At 36.5% G+C, this 21757-nt stretch overlaps 1 protein-coding gene across 1 annotated transcript in view; it reads right to left on the reverse strand.

Moving 5' to 3' along the window:
• Positions 1–18155, reverse strand: part of LOC127410255 (solute carrier family 35 member F1-like) — a 143045-nt gene extending 124890 nt beyond the window's left edge. Inside the window, exon 1 of the mRNA XM_051645420.1 lies at positions 17791–18155. Within this exon, the coding sequence (XP_051501380.1) occupies positions 17791–17900 (110 nt within the window). The 5' untranslated portion in view covers positions 17901–18155. The remainder of the gene's footprint in view (positions 1–17790) is intronic.
• Positions 18156–21757: the final 3602 nt, after the last annotated feature.

The raw sequence follows: 21757 nt of genomic DNA on the forward strand, positions 1-21757 counted from the left end.
ATGTTCGTTCGCAATGCAAAGCTCCCTCCCCAGTCTACATTTGTCAAAACTTAGGGCACATTCACACAAAACCGTTTTGGTCTGCTTTGATGAGGTTGTGACTGTTTTTGGGTTGGGGGAAGATTAAAAAGTTTATGCTAAAGCACAGAGTCTCTTTATGAAATACTTCATCCCTCATATCAAAAGCACCCATTTCCCAGTGGCCCGTACGGAGACAAATTGAATCTAACTTGTCCTTCATTCACCGGCAGACTGACACACCGAGGCGTCACTCCTGAATTCACTTCGATTAATCACATCTCACTGGAGGGAATCAGACATCAAGCGGATGATGATATTTGACTTTGCTGCAATGCTGTGAGGGGCAATTAATTGAGGGGAAAAGATTTTTCTTTTCTTATTCTTTTTTAATCTGTTATGTTTGATTTGCATGTGTTGTCAAAACATGCTCGCTCCCCTGTTACTTCTAAGCAGGGTTATACGGTAATAGTTTTGAATTTTTCATTTAGTTTTTATTTCTATTATTTTTTTTCAAACTTTCAATTTAGTTTTGTTTTTATTAGTTTAGTTTTAGGTAATTCAGTGTGTTATAGTTTTATTTTAGCTTTAGTATTTAAGGCTGCCAAATGCATTAACTAACATAACTTAAATATGTTTAATGCCATTAATATATGTACACACAATTGAAGTCAGAAGTTTACATACACCTTAGCCAAATACATTCAGAAACTCAAGGTTTTCACAATCCCTGACATTTAAACATTGCCTGTCTTAGATCAGTTAGGATTACTACTTTATTTTAAGAATGTGAAATGTCAGAGTAACAATAGAGAGAATGATTTATTTCAGCTTTTATTTCTTTCATCACATTCCCAGTGGGTCAGAAGTTTATATACACTTTGTTAGTATTTGGTAGCATTGCCTTTAAATTGTTTAACTTGGGTTAAACGTTTTGGGTAACCTTCAACAAGCTTCTCACAATACAGTGATGGACCTGCTGTAATGGAGTCAGGTTTCTAGACCTCCTAGCTCACACATGCTTTTTCAGTTCTGCCCACAAATTTTCTATTGGATTGAGGTCAGGGCTTTGTGATGGCCACTCCAATACCTTGACTTTGTTTTCCTTAATCCATTTTGCCACAAATCTGGAGGTATGCTTGGGGTCATTGTCCATTTGAATGACCCATTTTCGACCGAGCTTTAACTTCCTGGCTGATGTCGGAGATGTTGCTTCAATATATCCACATAATTTTCCTTCCTCATGATGCCATCTATTTTGTGAACTGCACCAGTTCTTCCTGCAGCAAAGCACCCCCACAACATGATGCTGCCACCCCCATGCTTCACAGTTGGGATGGTGTTCTTCTGCTTGCAAGCCTCACCCTTTTTCCTTCAAACATAACGATGGTCATTATGGCCAAACAGTTCGATTTTTGTTTCATCAGACCAGAGGACATTTCTCCAAAAAGTAAGACCTTTGTCCCCATGTGCACTTGCAAACTGTAGTCTGGCTTTTTTATGGTGGTTTTGGAGCAGTGGCTTCTTCCTTGGTGAGCAGCCTTTCAGGTTATCTCGGTATAGGACTCATTTTACCATGGATATACACTACCGGTCAAAAGTTTTGAAACACTTACTCATTCTTTATTATAATTTTATTTATTTTCTAACATATTTTTTTTCTTCACATTTTAGAATAATATTAAAGTCATCAAAACTATGGAATAACATAAATGGATCTATGGGAATTATGTTGTGACTAAACAAAATCCAAAATAAATCAAAACTTTGTTATATTTTAGCATCTTCAAAGTAGTCACCCTTTGCCTAGAATTTGCAGACATGTACTCTTGACATTTTCTCAACAAACTTCTTGAGGTATCACCCTGGGATGATTTTTAAACAGTATTGAAGGAGTTCCCATCTATGTTGAGCACTTATTGGCTGATTTTCTTTATTATTTGGTCCAAGTCATCAATTTCAAAAACATTTTTATATATACACTATATTGCCAAAAGTATTCGCTCATCTGCCTTTAGACGCATATGAACTTAAGTGACATCCCATTCTTAATCCATAGGGTTTAATATGACGTCGGCCCACCCTTTGCAGCTATAACAGCTTCAACTCTTCTGGGAAGGCTTTCCACAAGGTTTAGGAGTGTGTTTATGGGAATTTTTGACCATTCTTCCAGAAGCGCATTTGTGAGGTCAGACACTGATGTTGGACGAGAAGGCCTGGCTCGCAGTCTTCGCTCTAATTCATCCCAAAGGTGCTCTATTGGGTTGAGGTCAGGACTCTGTGCAGGCCAGTCAAGTTCTTCCACACCAAACTCACTCATCCATGTCTTTATGGACCTTGCTTTGTGCACTGGTGCGCAGTCATGTTGGAACAGGAAGGGGCCATCCCCAAACTGTTCCCACAAAGTTGGGAGCATGGAATTGTCCAAAATCTCTTGGTATGCTGAAGCATTCAGAGTTCCTTTCACTGGAACTAAGAGGCCAAGCCCAGCTCCTGAAAAACAACCCCACACCATAATCCCCCCTCCACCAAACTTCACAGTTGGCACAATGCAGTCAGACAAGTACCGTTCTCCTGGCAACCACCAAACCCAGACTCGTCCATCAGATTGCCAGATGGAGAAGCGTGATTCGTCACTCCAGAGAACGCGTCTCCACTGCTCTAGAGTCCAGTGGCGGCGTGCTTTACACCACTGCATCTGACGCTTTGCATTGCACTTGGTGATGTATGGCTTGGATGCAGCTGCTCGGCCATGGAAACCCATTCCATGAAGCTCTCTACGCACTGTTCTTGAGCTAATCTGAAGGCCACATGAACTTGAGGTCTGTAGCGATTGACTCTGCAGAAAGTTGGCGACCTCTGCGCACTATGCGCCTCAGCATCCGCTGACCCCGCTCTGTCATTTTACGTGGCCTACCACTTCGTGGCTGAGTTGCTGTCATTCCCAGTCGCTTCCACTTTGTTATAATACCACTGACAGTTGACTGTGGAATATTTAGTAGCGAGGAAATTTCACGACTGGACTTGTTGCACAGGTGGCATCCTATCACAGTACCACGCTGCAATTCACTGAGCTCCTGAGAGCGGCCCATTCTTTCACAAATGTTTGTAGAAGCAGTCTGCATGCCTAGGTGCTTCATTTTATACACCTGTGGGCATGGAAGTGATTGGAACACCTGAATTCAATTATTTGGATGGGTGAGCGAATACTTTTGGCAATATAGTGTATATATATATATATATATATATATATATATATATATATATATATATATATATATATATATATATATATATATACAATTTTTGTTTTAGAAGGAAATAAATTAATATGGTGGCACAATTATATTTTTGTCTACAAAACTAATTTAAAACATTTAAGCATACGCCTTCAGATCAAAAGATTTTTAAGATCATGAGAAATATTTCAGTCAAGTGTTTCAAAACTTTTGACCAGTAGTGTAGATACTTGTCTACCTGTTTCCTCCAGCATCTTCACAGGGTCCTTTGCTGTTGTTCTGGGATTGATTTGCACTTTTTGCACCAAACTACATTAATCTCTAGGAGACAGAATGTGTGTCCTTCCTGAACAGTATGATGGCTGTATGGTCCCATGGTGTTTATACTTGCGTAATATTGTTTGTACAGATGAACGTGGTACCTTCAGGCATTTGGAAATTGCTCCCAAGGATGAACCAGACTTGTGGAGGTCCACAATTTTTTTTCTGAGGTCTTGGCTGATTTCTTTCAATTTTCCCATGATGTCAAGCAAAGAGGCACTGAGTTTGAAGGTAGGCCTTAAAATACATCCACAGGTACACCTAAAATGAACTCCAATTATCCTATCAGAAGCTAAATTAGGCTTGACATCATTTTCTGGAATTTTCCAAGCTGCTTAAAGGCACAGTTAACTTAGTGTATGTAAATTTCTGACCCACTGGAACTGTGATATAGTCAATTAAAAGAGAAACAATCTGTCTGTAAACAATTGTTGAAAAAATGACTCATGTCATGCACAAAGTAGATGTCCTAAACAACTTTCCAAAACTATAGTTTGCTAATATGAAATCTGTGGAGTGGTTAAAAAATGATATAAAAAGTGTATGTAAACTTCTTGCTTCAACTGTATATATATATATATATATATATATATATATATATATATATACACAGGTGCATCTCAATAAATTAGAATGTCATGGAAAAGTTCATTTATTTCAGTAATTCAACTCAAATTGTGAAAATCGTGTATTAAATAAATTCAATGCACACAGACTGAAGTAGTTTAAGTCTTTGGTTCTTTTAATTGTGATGATTTTGGCTCACATTTAACAAAAACCCACCAATTCACTATCTCAAAAAATTTGAATACGGTGACATGCCAATCAGCTAATCAACTCAAAACACCTGCAAAGGTTTCCTGAGCCTTCAAAATGGTCTCTCAGTTTGGTTCACTAGGCTACACAATCATGGGGAAGACTGCTGATCTGACAGTTGTCCAGAAGACAATCATTGACACCCTTCACAAGGAGGGTAAGCCACAAACATTCATTGCCAAAGAAGCTGGCTGTTCACAGAGTGCTGTAACCAAGCATGTTAACAGAAAGTTGAGTGGAAGGAAAAAGTGTGGAAGAAAAAGATGCACAACCAACCGAGAGAACCACAGCCTTATGAGGATTGTCAAGCAAAATCGATTCAAGAATTTGGGAGAACTTCACAAGGAATGGACTGAGGCTGGGGTCAAGGCATCAAGAGCCACCACACACAGACATGTCAAGGAATTTGGCTACAGTTGTCGTATTCCTCTTGTTAAGCCACTCCTGAACCACAGACAACGTCAGAGGCGTCTTACCTGGGCAAAGGAGAAGAACTGGACTGTTGCCCAATGTTCCAAAGTCCTCTTTTTCAGATGAGCGCAAGTTTTGTATTTCATTTGGAAACCAAGGTCCTAGAGTCTGGAGGAAGGGTGGAGAAGCTCATAGCCCAAGTTGCTTGAAGTCCAGTGTTAAGTTTCCACAGTCTGTGATGATTTGGGGTGCAATGTCATCTGCTGGTGTTGGTCCATTGTGTTTTTTGAAAACCAAAGTCACTGCACCCATTTAACAAGAAATTTTGGAGCACTTCATGCTTCCTTCTGCTGACCAGCTTTTTAAAGATGCTGATTTCATTTTCCAGCAGGATTTGGCACCTGCCCACACTGCCAAAAGCACCAAAAGTTGGTTAAATGACCATGGTGTTGGTGTGCTTGACTGGCCAGCAAACTCACCAGACCTGAACCCCATAGAGAATCTATGGGGTATTGTCAAGAGGAAAATGAGAAACAAGAGACCAAAAAATGCAGATGAGCTGAAGGCCACTGTCAAAGAAACCTGGGCTTCCATACCACCTCAGCAGTGCCACAAACTGATCACCTCCATGCCACGCCGAATTGAGGCAGTAATTAAAGCAAAAGGAGCCCCTACCAAGTATTGAGTACATATACAGTAAATGAACATACTTTCCAGAAGGCCAACAATTCACTAAAAATATTTTTTTTATTGGTCTTATGATGTATTCTAATTTTTTGAGATAGTGAATTGGTGGGTTTTTGTTAAATGTGAGCCAAAATCATCACAATTAAAAGAACCAAAGACTTAAACTACTTCAGTCTGTGTGCATTGAATTTATTTAATACACGAGTTTCACAATTTGAGTTGAATTACTGAAATAAATTAACTTTTCCACGACATTCTAATTTATTGAGATGCACCTGTATATATAATTTAGTATATCAAAAACTAAAATTTAAATTGTGGTCATTTTTATTTTAGTTAGAGTTTTGGAGTAATAAAAAAGTATTTTAATTAAATTTCAGCTTTTCCTGAAATTTTTTTGTGTTTTTTATATTTATTTCAGTAAACAATTTTTTTTATTTTATTTTTTTTATTTAACGATAATTCTGGCTCTAAGCCTAGTCATAACAGATCCATGAATTATCTGGGGTGCCAACATGTCTGGGCAAACCACCACTCATCGCTGACCCACACACATGTTCATAACCTTAGCACTCCAAAAGATTTACTGGTGAAACCAACTGCTGAGTTTGGAAATAGAAAAATGTTCTGACATTTTCCGCTCTCCTGACCTGATGGTGGGCACAAATTGGATATCTGGTTATTCTTACACCTCACAGCAATGTAGAAGAAGAATAAAAAAATAAAAACAGTCATAAATGTATGGGCGTTTCTTCAACTACATGCACTTTTGGAACTGTTGACTTTTAGAAAATATTCTCCCTCAAAACACACTTTTCACACTGGCACTAGTTTATTTAATTTGTCTACTATCAATGTACAAAAGCTTATATACATGTATCGCAGGAGAATTCTGTAATTTTCGTTGTTTTTTTTTCACACCACGTGTCTCACATTTTTATCTCAAGCTTGCTTTACAATATTGGTAAACATTTAAACTAACTCATTATTAAACTTTATTATTAACTTCATTAAATGTAGTGAAGGAAAAGATGTCAAGACTAAGGTAGAGACATAATTTGTGTAAAAATTAATATAATTATTTTCACACAATAAATACTGAAATGGGTTATGTTGTTAATTTAACTCCGGTTTCAACTTCATCTAAGTTACAATAATGAACAAACACAATCTGTTTTAACTAATAACACAAATATTATTGTATTGTTCTTGTAAACACTGAATACATAATTCAAACAATCACAGTGTAGGTTGGAAAAACTATGTGAACCCCTAGGCTAATGACATCAACAAAAGCTAATTAGAGTCAGGAGTTGGCAAACCTGGTATCAATTAATGAAACGAGACTGGAGGTGTGGGTTAGAGCTACTTTGACTTATAAAAAGCACTCAAACGTTTTTAGTTTGCTTTTCACAAGAAGCATCTGCTGACGTGGACCATACCTTGCAAAAAAGAGATCTCAGAAGACCTATGATTAATAATTGTTGCTTTGCATAAAGCTGGAAAGGGTTACAAACTTATCTTGAAGAGCTTAGATATTCATCTCTCCACAGTTAGACAAATTGTCTATAAATGTAGATGATTTAGTACTGTGGCTACTCTCCCTAGAAGTGGCCATCCAGCCAAGATGACTGAAAGGGCACACTGCAGAATACTCAATGAGGTAAAAAAAAAAAAAAAACAACCCTAGAGTGACAGCTAAAGACTTGAAGGAATTATTGGAACTGGCTAACCTCTCTGTTCATGAGTCTACTATACGGAAAACATTAAACAGCCATGGTGTCCAAGGCAGGACACCACGAAGAAAGCCACTGCTTTCCAACAAAAACATTGCAGATCACCTGAAGTTTGCCAAAGACCACCTTGACACTCCACAATACTACTGGTAAATGATTTGTGGACTGATGAAACTAAGGTTGAATTGTTTGGGAAGAACACACAGCACTACTGTACATATGGCGTAAAAAGGGCACCGCATACCAACATGAAAACATCATCCCAACCACCGTTCCCAAGTACAGTCGAGGAAGCATCATAATTTGGGGCTGCTTTGCTGCTTCGGGGCCTGGAAGAATGGTCCAAAATTCCTTCTGAAAGTTGTGCAGGTCTAACTGGCAGCTACCAGAAATGCTTGGTTGATATTATTGCTGCCAAAGGAGGATTGACCAGTTATTAAATCCAAGGGTTTACTTACTTTTCCCCAGCACTGTGAATGTTTAATAGGATGTGTTCAATAAAGACATGAAAGATTATAATTGTTTGTGTGGTGTTAGTTTAAACACATTGTGTTTATCTATACATGTGACTTTGATGAAGATGAGATCACATTTTATGACCAATTAATGCACAAAAGCAGCTAATTAAAAGGGTTCACATACTTTTTAAATTTTAAGATTGAAAGTCTGGGTCTGGGACAAGGGTAACCTACAGTAAGCTGGTCATTATCACAGAATAATGTAGATTATACTGCTTATTACATAGCTACTTACCAAATAAATAAATTAATGGACATGAAAAAATTATTTTTGAGTTGAAATTATGTTATTATATGAGAAGAGACCGCAGAGTCTCCAGAAACAGCTGAATCCACCTCTGGTTTGTGCCGGAGGTCTTTAATGTGTTTATATTGCAAAAATGACTATTCATTATCTCGATTATTACAAAACTACTTGCCAAATAAATAAATGAACATGAAAGTTTAAATAATTTTAAGATTAAGAGATCACAGAGTGATATGAGAAGTAGGAACGATGACTGGCAATATCCGGATAACACAGGATGTGCAATCATTTTTCAGAAATATGAGACCATTGGATGGCGCGATTGACCAGTCTGAATCAAGTATTCCAGAGATCCATGTAATAAAGCGTATATATAAATGTATTAAAAAAAAATAGCGATCCTGTTGGTGCCAATGGCATGGTAAAAGGTTTCCAAGTCTTCATATAACAAAATGAAAGACTTTAAAATCTTTTAGTTTTAATAAAAATAAAACTCTTAGACATAAAGGTGCCCACATCTGAAAAAACATAAGTATGTATGTGCAGCCCCTCTTACACATCTGATGTATTAGCCACTATTGTTCCCATAATTATGCTTTTGAACAAGTGAAATAAAGATATTAAATGGCACTGAGGAAGGAGTTAAAGAGCGTTCTGCTAAGACTAAATAAAGCCGATTAAGATGTCTGGATTAAATTGCTCATGAATGTTCCAGAAAGCAATAAATGGGCATAAAGCTGTGAACAAAACTGAGGCTCATTATCAGGAGGAGAATTTCATAACTGAGACTGAATGTTAACTCGGTTTTAACAGCTCCTGTCATTTCAAGCCATGCGAGTTCCTCTGACCTGATTACCGCCACATGATTAAACAGCCAATTACATCGCGGCACAGGGCTCCGAAATAGCCATTCTGAGGGCAGAAATCATCAGAACTGTTCCACTGTTATTCTTAATGGGCTCTTTACATCAGAGAAAGAGTGGACCAATTAAATTGAATGAGCTTTAAAGAAATAGTTCACAAACAATGAAAATTCTGTCAGAATTTACTCACCCTTGTGGCGTTTCAAACCTGTATGACTTTCTTTCTTCAGTGGAACACAAAAGGGGAAATGTCGCTCTTTTTCATATAATGAGAGTGAATGGGGACTCGGGCTGACAAGCTACAAAATGACAAAAAGCACCATAAAATTAATCTCTAAAAAAAAAATATATATAGTTTATATGATGCACATGCTATTTACAAATCTTCTAAAGACAGTTTTGTGTGAGGAACAGACTGAAATTTAAGTTGTTATTCACTGATCATCTTCCGTGAATGGGGCCAGTCCGTAAACGTTAAAATACTCACTATTTTAAAAGTATAGCCACAAGACGTGAACAACATGCATTTTAACATGATTTTAGTGTGATAAAATTGCTCTCTAACCTTTTCTGTGCAAAGTTAAATCAAATTTTGCAAACTCATTGTCATGACGACGTAATAGCGTTAAACCTGTATCCCAGTAACAACAATTTAAACGACTTTACAGCTTAAATAATACACAAGTTTTAACAGAAGGATTAATGTAAGTGCTTTTATGGGCGGGGGGTTTGCGAGTCGCAATTATTTTTTGTGGTAATTAACATTATGCCACAAATATTGAGATTGACCTTAACTTGTATTGAACTTACAATATTCCTTTAAATTTTTAAGCTTATCTGATAATCATAATTTGGAATCATCCATTGATCCTCAAAACAAAGATCTCAATTAAACTTATAGGCTACTTTGTAGCATATCGCTTTTATAGCACTTTTTCAGAGGATTAATTTAAAAATCAGGGAAAACTCAGGGCATAGTGCATAACACTTTAATTTTTCTAATCTTTTCCTCAAAGACATGGGTGGCACGTTTCATTTAACATTTCACAAGATTTCAGCTGTTCAGTGTGCAGTAATTGCACCACAGGAAATACAAAAAAAAGTTGCGTTGTTAGACGCAGGAAGTCCACGCTTCCATGTAAATGGCTTGGGTGCACAAGAACAATAACATCAGCCCACCCTCCTCCTCAATGAGTCACGTGCATTCCAAGTATTATTTCCTCGGTTGCTTAGAAAAGGAGACACGTTATTCAAGGATTACGCTACGTCTTAACAACTCTGAAAATATGCATTCTGAAAGACGAGTGGTTATGACAAGTAGCCTAGAATTCCAAAGGTTAAAAGAGGCTGTTTAAAGGAAATCATTGTCCACCAAGTTTTCTGATTAAATATAAAAAAAAAAAAATTAAAAAAATGTCCCTATGGTTATTGTAAACTAGCAGCTAAATTTCTTTGCTGTCTACTGAAAGGTTAAGAACTCTGATTTTAGGACTACAAAGGACAAAAATTTAGATTTTCTCAGTGTCAACAAAGTAGTTGTGCATGCTTACACTGAAGAATATGCACCCTCTTTTTACTGTTAAAGGAATGTTCTGTGTTCAATACAAGTTAAGCTCAATCGACAGCATTTGTGGCATAATATTGATTACCAAAAAAAAGATGTTCAACTCATCCCTCGTTTATTGAAAACAAACTGCAGTTACAGTATTGCACGTAAAATGGTAGTGAATAGGGCCCAGTCCATAAACCAATACACATAATTTCAAAGATATAGCCACAAGATGTAAACATACATGTTAAAATTATTTTATTGTGATAAAATCGCTGATTGATGATTTTCATGAGGACCCAAATGTCAGTGGAGATGTGTGTTATTTATTTGAATGTTTTTTTGTTTTTGTGGATTTTTTCCCCTTTTTCTCCCAATTTAGAATGTCCAATTCCCAATGTGCTCTAAGTCCTCGTGGTGGCGTAGTGTCCCGACTCAATCCGGGTGGCGGAGGACGAATCTCAGCTGCCTCCGCGTCTGAGACCATCAACCCGCGCATCTTATCACGTGGCTTGTTGAGCGCGTTACCGCGGAGATATAGCGTGTGTGTAGGCTTCACGCCATCCACCGCGGCATCCACGCACAACTCACCACACGCCCCACCGAGAGCGAACCACATTATAGCGATCACGAGGAGGTTACCCCATGTGACTCTACCCTCCCTAGCAACCGGGCCAATTTGGTTGTTTAGGAGACCTGACTGGAGTTACTCAGCATGCCCTGGGATTCGAACTAGTGAACTCCAGGGGTGGTAGCCAGTGTCTTTACTCACTTGTTGTATTCGGCAGGTCATGTGATTCTAACATGGCAGCCCCCATGTAGAACCCTCACCATGTAGAATAAAACAGCTTTTATTCTTTAGGAGTTAAAACTTTTTTAATGAGGAAAACATTACTGAGTGTACCTTTAATATGCAGAGACAACTGTAAGTAAGCCATCTGAAGGTTGATTTCCTGGAAACATTGTGACGCTTTCCAAACACTGCTCTGTTTGTTACAGTATTCTGACCAATCCAACACAGCAACACTGGCTCAACCATCAGCATGAGATTGGGGCGGGCCACATTTTTGTCATGACCAATCAAAGACGAGGGGGAGTGTTCAGAAAATCTGTTTGAATAATTTTTGCAATTTCAATTGGTGACAATAGCGGCACAGAAATATCACACCTCACCTTTAAAGCTGTACTATGTAAGATTTTTTTGGTTAAAAATGAACAAATTGTCATTATTGATTAAGTACATAAACAATCAGTGTTCAAAACAATGTCCTTACATTACCCAGATTCATTTCAGTAAGCCTATATAAATGATTTGTATTTTGAGCTGTCAGGTCAGATTTGGTGTGAAATCGCTGACTTATGTCATTCCTCTTTGCGTCATGACGTCATGTCCGTAAACACAGGAAAGAAGTAATGGCTGTCACATGTTCTGGCTGAGGACGCTGTTCAGTTCAGTCAGTCACAATCAAACAGTTCAGGATGGATGGATGTTTATCTGTTATCCGTTTGGCAAAGTTGTTTACCTGCTATAATGCTTGGAATTGGATACAGTATTTTTGGAGTAATGCTTTTATGAATCGAACATTACCCGTGTGGTTACCGATCGTGATCTGTTATCAGGGGAAGTTAATGTGCATGTTTACTGATACATATGACTTCTTAAATTGACATCTTGCACATAATATTTTCATGTTTAATAAAGTATATTTTATCCCCATTATTGCTCATTTTATGTTTTTAGTTTACAGTGTTATTAGGCCTACAGTTTCACTTGCTTTATCAACTGCCCTGTTCATTTTTTCATTTTAGTCACAGTTTTAGTCCTTGGGCAAAAATGTCCTTTAAAAATAGTCAATATTTTGTCATGTTATATTCATTAATTTTAGTCAGTTTTACAAAAATGACAAAATTGTAGTCAACGAAAATAATATATTTTACTTGATGATGACGTGCAAAATTGCCAAAAAAAAAAAGTGTCAAACTGTAACAGACCAAACTTTAATCAAATATTCAAATATTTAGAAAAAAATCATTTATAAACATTTTCTAATGTAAACATGTATCAAACATACAGTATAAATGTTCATAGGCCTACTGTCCTTGTTGTAAAAAAAAACCTGAGCTCCTGAAATAATAATGAATAGACTGAAGTGTTAGCTAATTTTTAGAAGTTAGCCTGTATTCTGAATTCTTCATGCTTTAGAGACGTATTAATTTTACGCGAAAGGAGATTAACATTGAGTGTAGCGTGTTTCTATGGAAACAGTGTATTCACAATGCAAGTTACGCAAAGCAAATTATGATTATTCTGACTAGCGCATCATTTAATTCAAGTTCACATGTTAATTCGTTTCATTGTGCAGATGTAAGTTGTTCCATAAATGTTACATATGTTGGATATATAGATGAATCTCATGTATAAATAGGATGCGCTTGAATGAAGCATTTACCCCGTTTTAAAAGCGGTTAATTTTGCCAGTGTTAGCAAGTTCAACTCACGCAGCTTAAGCGGAGAAATGCCCAACACACTTGAATCCATATCTAATATCTTCTTCTATTTACAAATTATCAAGATGTTTCTTCTTCAGTTTATATCTTGCACTGTTAATATCTTGCAGTATAATTTTTATCGTCATATTTTCGCCAACACCATGCTTTAAAACAATCATTTAATAATCTTCATGATGCGCCTTTTTTGTCTCATCTTCGTTATCGTTGACGAAATCAAAAAACCTTTTGTCAACAAACGATTTCATCATTGATTTCGTTGACAAGATTAATCATGTAAAAATAATGAAGTCTTACATTGAACTCGAATCAGCAGAATCACGTGTTTCACCTCTTAAATTGATAACTACAATCCAATACAAACATTAATAGTCGATAAAACACTTGAATAATCTTATTAAAACATACTGGTAACTGGTGGTGATTCAGGAGAGTCCCCTGTTCTCTACGTAAAAGCACTTACGATTCATTCATTAAAAATATGTAAATAGGAGTGTCATCAAAGCAAGTAATATTTCATTTTTAAATGTTTAAATCACATAACAAAATAATATCAACATGAAAATAGCACGTTATAACTCCGGCTCTGAATATCTTCCAGTCATGAACACAAACCGGCGATGTCCAGGTAACCTCAAATCATGAAATTCATCCGCCAGAGCAGCAGTGTCAAAACGGACGTAATGTATTCTTCTGCAAATTGCTTGCGGTTTTAAATTTCAACCACAAATGTCACTAGAGAGCACCAAGTTACGTAGTGCAGCTTTAAGAAAAGTGCCACATTTACAAAAATGTCCCAAAACCTCTGCTGCCATTTGGCTAAATATTTTACCAAGACCGTCCATATGCTACAGATCCTACCAACACACTCTCATGGCAAAATCGTCAGGATTTGTACGACTTTTCTTAATTTGGCTAATTCGTATGATTCCATGCGACTGCACTCGTTTGAATTCCTACAACTTTCACTACAGCCAATGACGTAGCTGGACATTGTTTCCATCTAATACGCGACAATTACTTGCTTCTGTCATACACAACAGCTTCCTATTAAGTTTACACACTCTACTGATTGATTAAGATTGATAAGGGGTTTGGGTAAGGGCATAATATTAAAAAGTATGTCCTTAACGCCTCATGTGCGGAAACTCGTGCTTCCGCATTAGAAATCCGGGAATTTGCACTTGATGAATTCATATGCGAGTTTATGCAAACAACATCACGCAAGACCATATGAAATAGCAAACTCGTAAATTATGTACGAATTTTCATAAGATCGGATTGGATCCTACTGACACAAACGGGTTGATCAGTTTCCAAAGAATTTAATTTGTTAAACAGCATTTACAATTGCCCCCTAAAACAACAGAATCTGTTTTTCCAAATACAAAACTTGATTTGATTAAGCTTAGTTGTCCTCGCCATCTATCTTGGTCTACCAGTCAGGGGAAAAAAACCACTCACATTTTGCTCGTTTCCACTCTGTACAATTTCCAGTAATTACTGTGTGTGCACCATCTGAAAGAAAGGGGTGTGAACTGAACCCACATTTTCAACCATATGTCATAACTACCCAGTTCTCATCAACTCATTTTACCTAGCATCAGGTAAGAAAAACACGACTCTAATAAAAGGTAATAGAGGACAAACGTACCTTTTTAACGAACTAACATGGGTGCCTCATGGAAATTACGAGACACTGCCAATCACCATTTACTTTCATTGCATCTTTTTTCCATACAATGAAAGTGAATGGTGACTGAGGCTGTCATTCTGCATAATATCTACTTTTGTGTTCCACAGAAGAAAGAAACTCATTCAAATTGTGTTTAAAATTCTGGTTCAAAACACAGAATGCTGGTGTGCTGTTGTTCCAACAAGGCTTTTTAACTAGCTTAGCTTAGCTCAGCATGACTATGCTGATCCACCATCTATACCAGCGCCAAACCAGCACTAACTACCATAAAACAGCCTACGCCAATAAATTGGATGTAACTGAGTATTTCTGTAACTGCTGATCTCCTGGGATTTTCACGCTCTAGAGTTTACTCAGAATGATGCCAAAATCAAAAAACATCCAGTGAGCGGCAGTTCTGCGGATGGAAAAATGCCTTGTTGATGAGAGAGGTCAATGGAGAAAGGCTATGGTAACTCAGATAACCACTCTGTACAACTGCAGTGAGCAGAATAGCATCTCAGAATGCACAACATGCTGAACCTTGAGGCGGATGGGCTAAAACAGTAGAAGACCACGTTGGGCACTTTATTAGGACCATAATGTTTCTAATAAAGTGCTCCATGAGTGTAATTATCAATATAATATTGTGATTTCTAAGTGACTCAGCGAGCACCACTAAAAGTGTTAATTTCTAGACAACGTCCAAAGAAGTTTACCGAGAAACAAATGAATAAAGATTGCAATATATCACAGTTTTGAACTGCAATACACTAAACATAAAGAAACGCAATATCATTATATCATGAATCCAACCCCTAAGTAGACACCACTAAAAGCATTAATTTCTATACAAAGTCCAATGAAGATGAATGAAACAAATTAGTAAAATAATGCATTATCACAGTTTTGAAATGCAAGATACCAAAAAAAAAAAAAAAAAATCACAATATCAAATCACGACATACATAGACATCGATATAGTTTCATGAATCCCACCGCCTTTGCAGGCACCACTGAAAATGTTTATTTTAATACAGTTGGCATCCAGCTGGTTCTCAGATCCCTCTGACTGTGCAGAAATTCCTCGGAAAAAAAGAACAGGCCTCACTTTCACCCCAAGAGCAGATTCCTCTCTTGGCAGGTTCACAATGGGCCCAGAAGCAGCCTGCGTGCAACCCGATCTGCCCCTGCACAGATTCCACCTCCTGGGACATTGTTCTAGGAGATAAAGGCAAGTGGCTTGGATAAAAAGCACCAGCAGATGGCAAAGAGAGAGAGAGTACAGGCTGCCCGACTCATCTGACCTAAGACTACCAGCTGTCATCCTGGATACATAACCACACATAAAACTGGAGCTCAAACCACCGAGCGGCTACCCTTAAACACATGGACGCACTCATTGCTAAACTAAACAACTCAAACAAGTCAGAAGAACACTTCTGTGCATGTATAAACACTTGCACGATACGTTAAAAGGTGGAACGTCCCAATTATAGCCCCCACCAGCATCCGAAATTAGCCAGGGCTTGCGGCAAAAATGCCTTCAAACGTGACAACAATTTGAGAGCATTCATTAAAATATGATATATTTCATCATTGTATGTTACATTATGATATATACATAAGGTGTTACTGTAGCTCAGCTGGGGGCAAATTTCTGATACTGGCCCCCACCCAAACTAAACATGAACTCAGGCCTCTTGAAAGATGATTAAGTGGAAATTTTCAACCAGGCTTGCTTGGATCAGAGTTTTATAAAGCCAAATGTATTTTCGTTCTGTATACTGTAAGTTCACGACAGGTTTTGTGTGGCCGCACTTGAATGGGCGTTCAGTATGCACTTGTGATTTATGGCCGCAGACACCACAAGACAAAAGAGGCTTGTGTGCATTTCTCAGGACCGCACTGTAACCGTCATGAAGTGAATCCTGTCTTTTACAGAAGAGAACATCTGTGATACTCTCTGCAAAAAGCACACAGACAGCGACCATTGCAGCACTTTATTCATGAATAGCTCATGAATTTATGCAGAGTCAATTTGACTGTGAACTAAATTGTACAGATTGAAGGAACAGTACAACACAAAAAAATAAAATAAAAAAACATTTTGAAGAATATTCACACAGGTCTTTCTTTTCCATACAATGACAGTTCACAGTGACCACGGCTGTCAAGCTCCAAAAATTACAACCAAGAGAACCGCTGCAACCAGATCATGAAGTCAGTGACTTAAACTGTGACACCGAATCAGTCCAATTAGAATCGTTTAGTATGATTTTGTGAACCAGATCAATCATATCATCGAAATGTCGTATGGAATACTTTTATGGTGGTTTTTGTCCTTTTTGAAGATTGACAGTCATAATAAATAAACGTAAACATTCATTAAATGTCAGAAAAACTGAATGAAAAATAAAAGCATAAAAACATGGAAATAAATATAAAATACATTTGAATGTGTTTTCTGATGTTTTTTGTCATTTTTTGGAGCTTGACAGCCAGTCAGTCAATTCATTGAATGGAAAAAACCTGACAGTGATTTCAAATTTTTGCTTATAAAATGTATGAATAAAATACTGTTAAAAAAAAAAAAATAAATAAAAAATGTATGCATATTTATTAAATGTAAAATAAAATAAATAAATAAAAATGTAAAAAAAATAAAATAAAAAAAATGTAGAATAAAAATACTAAATGAAAAATTAAAGCATAAAAACATGGAAATAAATATACTATTGTGATGTTTTTATGGTGTTGTTATTGCATGGAAAACTCATATGTAAAGACTCATATGTTGTTGCTCTTCTCTTGAACAATAAAGGAAACCTGCTACTGGCCCATGAAGGTAAAAAGAGGACTTGCATCACCTCTGTGTAACTAATAACAGTCATTAAGAAATAAACCAGGCTTACTCAAAGCATTGACTTGGATCCACTACTACAACAATAACACATATGGACCCACTATTATAAACTCGAATCTAGCCATAGGAACAGGTGGACTCAGTTTGCACACACAAAAAAAATAAATAAATAAATAAATAAATGCAAACCAAGTACAACTGCTAAATTAACATTTAAAAATGCACGCACAGCATGACAAAGTAAAATTAATTTCTGCAAGCATTGAAGAGCAGACACAGCTTCCATAAATCCTGTTTTATGACGTTTCCAGTTGATCATTTGATAGTGTCTCTTACCTGGTAAACACTTTCTTCATCCTCTGAAACACAGATGGTGATGCTGTGACTGTCTCTGATGGAATGGTCTCAATAGTGGTGACAACATGGTTCTGATGCTCGGGAATCATGTCTAAAGCTTGAAACTGAAGCGATCGATCAATAAGCAGTTATCATTCTTTGGTTATTGCGACAGCTTTAGCATTCCATCCTGCAGGTGAGAGTAAACAGGTGTATATTTATCCAGTGACTGATGCAGGTGAGAGGCTGGAGGCTCCTATAGTTCGCTGGATGTTACAGATTCGTGCACGATCATGCACCTGTTTCCCTGTGTGGTTTGTGAGCAGATGTTCCTCTGTGTTTCGATGTGCATTTTCTGAACGCCAGCGCTGGACTGGTGATTGCTGGGAGGAGGCGAGATTTTGAGTGAAATGTGACCGCTAGAGGTCACTGTTTCCAACTACACTCCAACCAATGACAGTGATTTAAAAATGATGTTTATAAAATTAAACAATAAAGTACTTTAAAAAATAAATGTAAACATGTATTACATTTTAAATACTGCAATAAATGCAGTATATTAGCATATTAATTAAATGTAAAAAAATAAAATAGGTACACTGTGATAATTGTATTGTACAAGTACTGAATGATAAAAGCATAAAAACGTGGATATCAATTTATGTAATTTATAAATAAATAAATAAATGTACGAATAAATTAAATAATTAAAGGAATACATTTATACAGAAATTATTAAATAAATGAGTACACTTATATTTAAAAATATATACTAATAATAATAATAATAATAATAATAATATATATATATATATATATATATATATATATATATATATATATATATATAAACTGGCAAAGAATATCAGATTCATTTAAAAATGAGCAAGAGAGAATCAATCCCTTAAAAACTAGCAATTAGTGTGAAATTATTGTGAATAAGATTAAATGTCATAACTGAAAAGCATTTTACAGTAATTTAATTAATTTTTTATGCTATTTTTTTCAAAGTTAGTAGAAAGAAATTTAGTTGTTTTATTCCTCTAAAGATGACAAAAAAGAAAGAACGAAAGAGCAAAAGAGTGAAATAAAGAAAGAAAGAAAGATAGATAGAAAGATTTGAGCTTTTGTCAGTTAAGGTAAGGGTTAAGGCAACCCCTTTAATTGTATCTTATTTTATTTTCTAAAGATCTAAAGATACCAGAAGAAATAATAAAAAAAATACATTATTTTATTTTATTCTTCTAAAGATGAAAAAAGAAATAAAAGAAAGACAGAAAGAAAGAATTGAGCCAATTTTATTTTATCTAATTGTATTTTTCTAAAGACATAAAATACCAGAAAAAATATCAAATAAATTATTTTATTCATCTAAAGAAAGAAAGAAAGAAAAAATTGAGCATATGTTGGTTAGGGTAAGGGTTAAGGCAAAAAAATTGATTTATCTAATTTTATTTTCTAAAGACCTGGAAAAAATATATATTTTTATTTTATTTGTCTAAAGAAAGATAGAAAGCCTGTGCAATACTCTTATTGATTATTTTTTATTATATAGGCTCCTGTTATTGATTCGTTTTATAGAAAAAAAATTTCTCCCAAAGCCAAAAAAAAAAAGAAAGAAAAAAAGGGAAACATAAAAGAAGAAAAACAAAAATGAATTCTCCACATTTATCTTCAGAGGATGTATCCTTGCCTTAAGGAAACACTGCAGGTTGCTCCTTGTGCACCGAGATGTCAACAAAGACAGCACACAGTCGGTCAGCCAAGAGGGCCACTCATCTAACCTCAGATGCTTGTTAGTGAGCCAAAAGACCAACAGTTATGGATGCTTTGACCCAGAATCAATATATTGATTGCCTTTGCTCGCAACACATCTTCATGTGTAATGGGCACACTTACAATAGTACAACAGACATTAGCTGGCCTGTATTTACAAGCTGTCTCTCTTCATTTGGCTTTAAAAACAATTTAGAATAATTTAATCGACATCCACTTCAATATCAATGTAATGACAGAGTTGTCTGTTCAAAATGAGTCAGTGTTTAGCTTGAGAAAGTACTGTTTTCATATAGGCTTTGACCACCCATCACCCCTTTGTTGTCATGGAAACCAGTGGCCAGCCTGCTGAACAGGATTCGCTCTCATGTTGCATGTGTGAGAAAGCGCAGTATAGAATATATTCTGAGCCTGAACCACATTGACGGGTCACTGGCTTGTTCAGAGAAACTATATATACAGACTATACAGAGTAGGTGCAATCATAACCATCAGGTAATTCTTGTGTTAGGAACAGTGTTGGGTAAGTTACTTTTTTTTAAAAGTAATCCACTACTGATTACTTATTACTTATCTAAAATTGTAATTGGATGGCTTTACTGCTTACTTCATTTGGAAAAGTAATAAGATTACTGATTACTTTGACATTACTTTCTAAAAGCAATCAAATCTGCAAAAATACAAAGTGACACTAATAGCTCTTTTAGTACTTTAATATTGACTGAAAACAATAACAAAATTACAGTAATATGACAAAGACAGCAACTTGGCTAAAGAGATCCAATGCATTTCTAAAAATGCAACTTAAAGGTGCAGTATGTAAGATTCAGAAACCCTTGTTATTAATGACACCTGTGGCTGTTAAGTGAACTGCAGCCAGCTACCTGTTGCTCGTGCTCGCGCTCGTGCACACACTCCATAGGGACGCGAGCGAGCATTAGCCAAAACAATGACGTAACGTACAAAAAGGCTGAACGTGATTCACTGGCATCATGCTGACAGATGCGATAGCATAATTAAAATTACACAGTTATGATTGTTTTACTACAAACTTTGAGACTAAACTAAAACTACTTATCAGCTAACATAGCATACTGATACACACATACAGCTACATACTACCAAACTATACCAGTTTACTGTTGCACTGCACTGTTATGTTGCACTATTGTATGTTTTGTATGTCATATGTTGTACTGCGATCAAGAAACCAGCGTATTTGCTTAAATTTATCCTGTAGGGGAGAAGCAATTCACTAAGATAGTGAGGTGCCAGACCATAATGTAAGCAGGATTAGTTTATATTTGATGTGAAACAAAACTGGTAACCAGTGAAGTTCAAACAGGAATGGAGTAATATGAGCTGAGCGCTTGGTGTGTATGAATTCTAGCAGCATCAATTTTGAATATATTGCAACCTAGCAATAGAGTTAGCTGGTAAACCAATGAAGAGGGCATTGCAATAGTCAAGACGTAAGGATACAAATGCATGAACCAGTGTTTCGGCATCTTTGAAACTGATAAAGGGACGAAGGCGAGCAATGCGGCGAAGGTGAAAGAAGGCAGTTTTAGACACAGATTTAATATGAGCTTCAAAAGTGAGGGAGGGATCAAAGATGAAACCTACATTTTTTTCAGTATTGGATGGTTTAATGAAAGTGCCATCAATACCACAACCAAAGTCATAAGGAATTTTTTTCGTAAGTGTTGGTGTTCCAATAATAATGATCTCAGTTTTATCTATGTTCAATTTTAGGAAGTTGGTGGTTTTGGAGTATTTATTTCATTTACACATGTTGACCGGTCTGGAGAGTAGGAGCAGATCTACAAGCTGTACATATTTGAATGTCATCAGCATAACAGTGGTAACTGAAACCGTGGTAGCGAATGAGTTGACCCAAAGGCAGTATATATATAATGAATAGTAGAGATCCAAGAACTGATCCCTGAGGGACACCTAATATCAGGGAAACAGTAGGTGACTGATAATTTTGCATTGAAATGTAAAACTGTCTATCCATGAGGTATGAAGAAAGCCAGGAGAGAGGAGCACCAGTGACACCAACATCCGAGAGGCGGGAGAGAAGTAATTCATGGCAAACAGTATCAAAAGCAGAACTAAGATCAAGTAAAGAATCACTAGTGAGTAGTAGGACATTGACAACCCATACAAGGGCGGTTTCAGTACTGTG

The sequence above is a fragment of the Myxocyprinus asiaticus genome, chromosome 19 (genome assembly GCF_019703515.2).
Source record: "Myxocyprinus asiaticus isolate MX2 ecotype Aquarium Trade chromosome 19, UBuf_Myxa_2, whole genome shotgun sequence".
Classification (NCBI taxonomy): domain Eukaryota; kingdom Metazoa; phylum Chordata; class Actinopteri; order Cypriniformes; family Catostomidae; genus Myxocyprinus; species Myxocyprinus asiaticus.